Source organism: Helianthus annuus, chromosome 3, assembly GCF_002127325.2.
Source record: "Helianthus annuus cultivar XRQ/B chromosome 3, HanXRQr2.0-SUNRISE, whole genome shotgun sequence".
NCBI lineage: Eukaryota > Viridiplantae > Streptophyta > Magnoliopsida > Asterales > Asteraceae > Helianthus > Helianthus annuus.
The window spans coordinates 11,728,365-11,737,298 of NC_035435.2; the positions used below are offsets into that span (position 1 = coordinate 11,728,365).

Here is an 8,934-nt window from a genome sequence, read left to right on the forward strand (position 1 = left end):
TCAAGAAAACTAATTATAGCAATTGAATCTGAGTTCATATACGACAATTGCAGGTTGGTTCATCTGAAATTCTTCCAGCATGAAGAAGAAATGCAAAGAGAAATGGAAGAAAGAAGGAGGTTGGAGAAGGAAGAAGCAAGGATGGGAATGTTTAAAGCACAGCCGATATTGAAAGAGTAAGACAAAAACAACCGCTTTTAACGATAATAACTTCTGTTATGATTTTAAATCAGCCTAGATTATGTTGATATTTGGTCATTTGGTCAAATTTGTAGGGATCCCATTCCGGTTTCTAAGAAAGTTCGCATACCTCTAACGGAAGTTAGAGAAATTGATTTGTATGTCGAACACCAAGCTGCGGATAGAGGAGAAATTGACAAAAAAAGTCAAAGAGAAAGAGATGATGTATAAAAGATACCCAGATGAAGCTGAATCCGTCAAAATGCTATTGGGATTCTTAAAAAAAGTAACTAAATACGGAGTAGGTTTATTATTATTATTATTATTATTATTATTATTATTATTATTATTATATGTTAATAATAAACAAGTTTAATACATGTTGCCTAATGTACGGTCTAAAACATCCCCGTGTAATACACGGGGCATAAGCTAGTATTTTTATATATAAGAGTTAACTTCCATTTCAGTCACTGAGGGTATTCTAGTCAATTAGCCAAAAAGGTTTAAAAAGGGACAATGTAATGAATTCTAGACTTAAAACTTAAAACATCATGTCAAGAACCTTAAGTAGTGTGTTTTAAGTGTTAAGTAGTGTGTTTTAGTTGTGTATTAAATTTCACGCCCATAATGCGTTGCCTTATGTTTTAAATTGTTATGTTTGGTGTTTTTCTTCCCAAAACAAACCAAAACATCATGGCTAATTTCAAAACATGATGCCTACATGTCAATTTCTATGTCTTCTTACACTTCTCACGAAAAAGAACCTTTTTACAGGAACCTCACCCTATATATATATATATATATATATATATATATATATATATATATATATAGGAGAAGGATCCGTTATGAACCACTTTTTATTGCGAGAACCAATGTGAACACATGAACCCTAACCTATATATGTATATTTATTGCGAGAACCAATGTGAACACATGAACCCTAACCTATATATATATATATATATATATAAATGAGATGGATTTGGGCTAGGTGACATTTGTATTTGGCCATCTTGGCTGATGTGGCAATGTAGTTTAGGAGGGAAATTAGATTTTGCTTCTACGTTCACCATTTTAACACAAAAGAGGCGGGATCCGGATTTGATTCGGGTCACCCATCTCTCAAATTCGGATAGTATATATTCTCTTTCTCATACCACACAACGTATTACATCCTCACTTTCCTGAAACCCTAAAATCCCAAAATACCGATTCTCCTTCAATTGTTCTTCGTCAATTCATCATTCTCAATGGCCAGGTATGAGTATTTATATGATTATTTATTGTAATGTTTAATCTATTGTATCTTCTTCAGATCTGATCATCTCGATTCACTGATTTTTTATCGTTGGAGACTGAAACAGTCAGCGCTAGGGTTACGTCGTGAACCCTTGATGACGACGGAATTGCATGCTACAGAACAGCCAATCGAAGGTAAGATCTGTTTTAGCAGCAAAAAAATTTACAATCGTATTCTTCTCTTCTTAGTTTCTTACTCTTATCACACCAAATCAAATCAGTCTTTGGATTCTTTTACAAAATCTCTATTTCCATATATAGGATGTCATTTCCATTACAACTTTATTCATATCACAAACCCTATAGCTGAATTTGTGAGATTCATTTTTCAAACATCGACGATCTGTGGATGGTTTTGGTTTCTGTAACGACTTCTGAAGAGGTAATTTTCTTTTAACAGTCCATTGTATTGTAGATTGTAGATTGTATATATAGATTTATTGTAGATCTTGAATCGATTGGTAGTGTTTAGGGTTTTCCATCAGATCTGTTAACCTAATAACCTAACGTTTGACGTTTGTTTGTTAATAAAAATCTCCGATATGAGGTTGTTTGTTTAAATCGTTAAGTATAATTTGGGGATTTTAAATAATTCTTAAACCCTTAACATTGATTTGGGCGGATTTCTATAAATTCGTATGCTTAATATAATTTCACTGGGGGTGCTGAATTTCGGTAATAATTTTGAAATATTGCTTTTGGAGTCATGTTTAAAAGTTCCTTCCCTTTGTTTGAAGCTATTTCACGTATCTCATAGAGTCATAGACAATATATTATGTCAATGTCTTCTACCTTCTCGAATACACTACCATGTTTAAAAGTTCCTTCCCTTTGTTTGAAGCTTTTGGAGTCATAGACAATATATTATGTCAATGTCTTCTACCTTCTCGAATACACTACCATTTCATTTTATTTCCACTATGAAATAAGTACAACTTCTATTGTTTTGTTTTTAGTTTTCTTTAAGTTGATAATTATTATTCTGTACAACTGTTTTTAAATTCTATATTAGTGTAATTCTTGATAAAGTGTATTACTTCTACTGAATTCGAATGTATATTCTTCTGCCAGATGTGAAAGGAAGAGAAGAAATACTGACAATTCATAGCAAAAACAAGAAGCTCGACAAGAACGTGTCACTAAATGTGATCACGATGCGAACTTGTAGGTTAAACTGTATGAGCTGGCAAATCTGATGAACGATACAACCATCTTGATGGCAGAAGAGGCAAGGGTAAGATTAGTTTGAAAAAGATTGATGACTTGATTGATAGAATCATTGTAGGAACCGAAGGAACTCAGATGACAGATGGAAAGAACAAGATGTTAGTAGCCTATCATGAAACCGGTCATGCAGTCTGCGAGTAAGTATTCACTCTACTCATCAATTTAACATAATGTGATGCAGTTTGGTCTAAATTTAAGGAGTGGTTTATGATTGGAAAATACAGTATTATTGGGCTGTAAAAAATGGGACTATTATGTTGTGGCTTATGTGCGAGTTAAGAACATATTTGTGAATCAAGTTAAGTTTGCCAATACGATTTATCATCTCATAAGTTATCGTTATGGTCAGGGGTGGATCCGAAGTCTATATTGTGCGAGTTTTTCAAGGCTGGTCAATGTGCGAAAGGTTTCAAATGCAAGTTTTCTCATGACTTGAATGTACAAAGGAAGGGTGAAAAGTCTGACATTTTCAGTGATAAGCGTGATGAAGGTGATGCAGTAACATCTTTATTTATTTATTTTTATTTTATTTGGTTGGTTTACCTTTTTTTCTTTGTGTCCTTTGATATGGAGTATAATCAATTTCTACATGTGTATCTTAGGAACAATGGACGACTGGGATTTGGAGACGTTGGAAAAAGTTGTGAAATCAAAAGGAAAAGAGTACAACCAGAATAAACCAACCGACATCGTATACTTTCTTAAGCTCTTACTTTATTACATATCAAGTCTTTATATCATATAGGTGGATTATATTGGCTCTGTATCTAGCGCTAAAAAGACGATGCATGATAATTGAAATAAATTATTACTGCCAGTGCACGGGTGTTCTCCCACATTTTTTCTTTTGTTTTTTTTTTCAATCAAGTCATCTTAAAGTATAATGTCGGTTTATGATACATTTTTGGGAATTTGATTTTTCAAAAAATCTTTCATTTGACTCGTGGGGACTACTTTTGTAGGTTTGTAAACACTTGCTCGATGCAGTGGAGAAAAAGCAATATGGTTGGTTCTGGGTATGTCCAAACGGTAATAAAGAGTGCCATTACAGACACGCTCTCCCTCCCGGATACATCTTGAAATCTCAAATGAAAGCTCTTTTAGAAGAAGAGGCTAACAAGCTAGCTATCGAGGATGAGATTGAGAATCAGGTTATTATCTTTTTCACTAATGCACCTTTTTTTCTTTTACTCAACTGCATAAATCCATAACCAACGTTGTTTAGATTTCTGTTTTGGTTAACCATCACTTTGGGCCGAGAAATTATCATTAAACTTTTTATTATATCAAGTCTTAGGTGATAGGCTACCATGTGAAAGATGATGAGTTTGAAGATTACCTTAAATTTTACACTGATGTCCCTATAGTTTACGAAAATTTTGGATTTGGTCCTTAGCTTTCATAAAATTCACAGATGGTCCCTGTGGTTTGCACTTTGTAGCGCATTTAGTCCCTAACTTGGGCATGCTCCAGTGAGGTTGAAGTGAAAGGAATGGCGAAGCTTGATTATCTTGACAATTTGCAGAACATGACACATTGAAATCAGTGGATCTAACATTCACATTCAAGAAAAAAAAAGTTTTCTAAATTTTGCGATGGGTCAAAACCAGTTTGGATTAATCAGTTTAACCTGTTTCTTTAAGAAAAAAAAGTTTCTAAATTTTGCTGCCTGATCCGTTTGGGAATATAATATACCCATGATTAGTTAGCCATGTCCCATTAATATATGCATATACGTATGTAGGTTAAAGCAGTTTGTGGTCGTCTTCGTTCGAATTCACGTAGCTATATGCTTGCTGAAGAGAAAACTCTTTATCTTTTACTGAAAAACTATGAGCAAATCGGAAGGTAAAATGTGTTCTTTTATAGTTATTGTTTGATCATCTACACTTTCTTGCTTGTGATTTCTGTATAAACATTTTTTTATTTGCAGCTACTAATATTGAACAAAATTGCTACAATAAAAGATGGCGATACAATAGAATTTGAGGTACCTGGAGATGCTGAACTGAAAGCTTTGGGGGGGGGGGGGGGTTGTGGATGTGGGGAAGTTTATGGAGCATGCAATGAAGACCCCATCGACTCATCACGCGGCTCCGCCCAGCGGTTTAGGGGTCCAGGTACGGGCAACATGTTCTTTGTTCCAAATTGCGTATTATTTCTTGATTTCGCCTGGAGTCTGAACCGCAACATATGGTTGTGGTTTGTGTAGGGTTGTGTTTGAAGAAAATATATCTAAAGAAGGCTTACAAAATAACTATCTCAGGTACTTACAGAGTATTTAATTTTAGTATGACAATTAATTAACACACCGAAGGATTATAGCAAAGTGTTTTGAGGAGAAGAAGACTCATATCTAAGCTAAAGTTCTTTAAATCTATGAGGCTTCAAGTGCTGACCTGATATTAAGGTTTTGTTTAACGGGAAAAAAAACTTATAATATATATTTATTGTTTAATTTTAAAATTTGATAGCTGAAAACCAAATAGATTGGAGGGGTAGACTTTTGTTATGGAGATCAAACTCTGACATAAAATGCTTTGCTTCTTACTATCAAGACATTCTAACATGTTGCCCTCATAATCAAACATACCCAGATGCTTAGTTATCAACAAGATCATACATTTAGTAATCAAATCTAATATAAAGAATCACAGGGGAGACAAATATTAAAATCAATGAAAACAATAATACGGCATAGAGGAGAGATGGACACCATTGGGGGCTGGGAAGATGGGATTCGTGATTAAATGGAGCCCAATTTTTGAGCTGCTATAGTGCTATTTTTTCTGTTTGCAACTTAATAACCAGGATGCTAACTTTTGGGCTGCAGTTAATTAGTGGGCTACAATCAAATTTGAGTTCTTAAACTTTTGGGCTTATGCAGTGTGTATTTTATCTTCTCGTAAAGAAGTAAGCGGAACAGACTAACTGCCAATCTCAGAACAACAACAAAGCCAACTGAAATCCAACCTAAAACTCCTACAGTGCAGTTAGTGAAACGAACTGTTCAAGCTGACAGGTATATTCCTTCTCAAATTTATGACAAATTGGATCTGTGAGGGTATCGTAGTTTGGATCTGGAGATGAGCCTGAGACACATTTTGGCCTTTTTTCTCTAAATCAACAGCCCAAGTATCAACTAAGTTTTCACTAGAAAAGTTCATCTTAGAATGGGTTTTGCTTTCTAACTGTATGATAAATAAATGAAATAAAAAAAAGTGTTGTTATATGTGTGTGGTTGTTACTTTTTGATTTATCTACATCTTTACATGTAGGAGTGCAAATCATACTTGGTGGAAATCATGCTAGGCTCTTTGCAACTTCTATAGATCGTTGACTGTTTGTGATGTAGCGAGTACCTTGAGGCTTAAGCATAAATCCGGTTAATTTCATAGTTTGAATAAAAAGTTGGGTAAATGTTTATATGAGTCCAGGTGATTTCATCATTTTAAATAGTTGAATCTGATCCTTGAATTTTTAACTCATTGAGTCCGAGTGGTTTCCAAGTCCATGTGATTTGAACATACAAATACAGAAACAGTCAAGGTGATGATCACATTCATGTTCATATGGATTCTTGATGTATAACATCTTATATATTAATATTATTAAGATTTTAGTTGCTGCTAACTAGGGATGACTATTTGGTACTGGGTATCGGTACTGAATTTTTTCGGTACCGGTACCCACTTATGGCATTTTCGGTACCGGCACTTTAGGTACCTGTACCGGTAAAATATTGATTTTTATCTTCAAATATCGGTACCATACCGAACATTTTTGTTACCGGAACCCAGTTTTGCCAAATTTCGGTACCAGTATTTTCTGTACTGGTTCGGTTTTGTTGAATTATTAGTGGAACAAATGTAATATGTGACTGAATTCTTTTATGTACTACTCTCCCAGTATCTTGCTGGTAGGGCCCTTTGGTTTTGTTGAATAAAAGGCAACATATTTGTGTGGAGGGGGTCCGTCTTCATTAGTATGCAAGATATGTGAAGCGGAGGACGAATCTGCTGCACATGTTCTGTTGAAATGCCGGTTTGCTGGTGCAGTCTAGACACACACAGGTACTCGGGTGGATGAACGGAAACATGGGTCAAAAGGAGTAATTTTTTTGGTACAAGTTACAACAGATGGGGTCGGCTCGACTCACTTTTTGTTCAAAAGTTTTAGTTTTTTTTAATAATAGTTAACGTGTCAAGTATGATCACCAAAGTTATATTCTTAAAAAAAACTTACCAGACCCGAAACCTGTTCTAACCCGAAACCCGTTCTGACCAAGACCCGTTTTGACCCAGACCCGTTTCAGCACGAACCAAAACAACCCTTTTTTATAATTGACAAGTTTTGACCCGAATCCGTTTTGACCCATGACACGACCCGACCCGTTTGCCAGTTCTACTACATATGTACATCTGTGGATTATTGAGTTCACACCAGAATATTTACAAATTCAATTCTTGAAACAAATTCAATTTTTTATGTTTGTTAACCATAAAAAATACTTTGTTTTTTTATTATAATTGAAACATGTGCTTTCGTTTTGTTATCACATTCCGGATAAAGGCGCGAAGATGATTCTAGTTAACAAATCAGTTATGGGTTGGTGGAAAGACTTCGATGTAGATGGGAGTCTCGGGAAGATGGGTATCAAGGTAAAAGATTCTCTAAAGGTTCAAATTGGGATAGAGCAAAAACAAGGATGTGGTTTGATACATGGATCAAGGAAGCTCCATTAAGGCTTTTGTTCCCAAATGTGTTCAGGCTCGCTGCTGTGAAAGACGCTAAGGTGGCCTCCTATTATGAAGTCGCAGGTTCGTTAAGTTAATGGCGGTGGGAATGGGTTAGAGACCCCAATTTTGCTGCTAAATGGGCTGAGTTGGCGGTTCTTATGCGCTTGCTGAATGATGTAACTCTGTCACATCAGTCGGATAAATGGGTTTGGGCAAACGAGGCAGGTGGACAGTTTTCGGTTAGATGCATTCGCAATGAGCTTGCCCTGAAGGCGTCGGTTTTCAGCGATGGGGTTTTGTTCCCAAATGTGTTCAGGCTCGCTGCTGTGAAAGACGCTAAGGTGGCCTCCTATTATGAAGTCGCAGGTTCGTTAAGTTAATGGCGGTGGGAGTGGGTTAGAGACCCCAATTTTGCTGCTAAATGGGCTGAGTTGGCGGTTCTTATGCGCTTGCTGAATGATGTAACTCTGTCACATCAGTCGGATAAATGGGTTTGGGCAAACGAGGCAGGTGGACAGTTTTCGGTTAGATGCATTCGCAATGAGCTTGCCCTGAAGGCGTCGGTTTTCAGCGATGGGGGTTCTTTCAGATGGAACGCTTGGGTGCCTCTCAAGGTCAACTACCTCATGTGGTGGGCAGTTTCCGATAGACTGGCAGCCATGGTGTTGCTCGCAAAAAAGGGGATCCTTATCGACGATAGTCTGTGTAGTAGATGCGCGCTGAGTTAAGAAACATGTGATCACCTTTTCGCATATTTTTTATGGGCCAAAAGCGTTTGGTGGAACGTCCTCAGATGGATAAAAGTCCCGGTCATTAGTGAGGAGATGACAATCAACCAGATCCTCAGCCACATTCAGTCTCAAGTGGGCTCCAAAAAATGAAAAAAAGGTGGTACACCTGGTGATTCTGGGCTGTTTTTGGTGCCTTTGGTTAGCGAGAAACGACAAAGAATTTAATGGGAATATGGTGCCGGTTAGAAGGATCGTGGAGCTTATTAAAGAAGAGACCAGGTGAGAAACGACAAATAACCAATGTGAGTTTTCTATGCAATTTGTCTTATTTTTTTTAAATGTGTAGAACAACAAATATGTATACACATTCTTATAGACACCACACAGGCAATGACTTTACAAACCTTTGAATAAATTATATTAGCTGAGGTACACGCTTCTTGGCTGCCTTCAATTAAGTTTTTTTTTTTTTTTAAACTTAAGTTTGGCGTTTAATTGCTGTTTGAGTATGGTATAGCCTTTTGGTTGATATACCGAGTACCATAATGTATTGAACTGAGGTATAATTGTTTGGTTAGACAGGTTGGATAATTGGTCAAAATGAGTAATTTTGGTGACAATCGGGGGTTGACCTTGGAAAGGTTTAATTTTTTATCAACAATATCTATTTTTTATATGCCAAAGTGCTTGGATATGCCATGAGTACTGATGAGGAGCTGAAAATTTTCAAGCATATTGCTGAAACCACGGGT

The 8,934-nt window shown here is 36.2% G+C and overlaps 1 protein-coding gene across 3 annotated transcripts; it reads left to right on the forward strand.

Moving 5' to 3' along the window:
* Positions 1-1,337: 1,337 nt before the first annotated feature.
* LOC110928637 (zinc finger CCCH domain-containing protein 11) lies at positions 1,338-8,620 on the forward strand. Of its 3 annotated transcripts, XM_022171664.2 has the most exons (12): positions 1,338-1,444; positions 1,551-1,620; positions 1,747-1,867; positions 2,557-2,849; positions 3,062-3,202; positions 3,315-3,403; positions 3,675-3,863; positions 4,457-4,560; positions 4,680-4,832; positions 4,925-4,978; positions 5,600-5,734; positions 5,991-6,345. In XM_022171664.2, the coding sequence occupies exons 4-9, from the start codon at positions 2,825-2,827 to the stop codon at positions 4,699-4,701; spliced, it is 570 nt and encodes a 189-aa protein (XP_022027356.1). In that variant the 5' UTR covers positions 1,338-1,444; positions 1,551-1,620; positions 1,747-1,867; positions 2,557-2,824; the 3' UTR covers positions 4,702-4,832; positions 4,925-4,978; positions 5,600-5,734; positions 5,991-6,345. The 3 variants fall into 3 exon arrangements, with proteins under 3 accessions (XP_022027356.1, XP_022027357.1, XP_035843272.1); XM_022171665.2 differs by having other exon boundaries at positions 5,546-8,620; XM_035987379.1 differs by having other exon boundaries at positions 5,600-8,620.
* Positions 8,621-8,934: the final 314 nt, after the last annotated feature.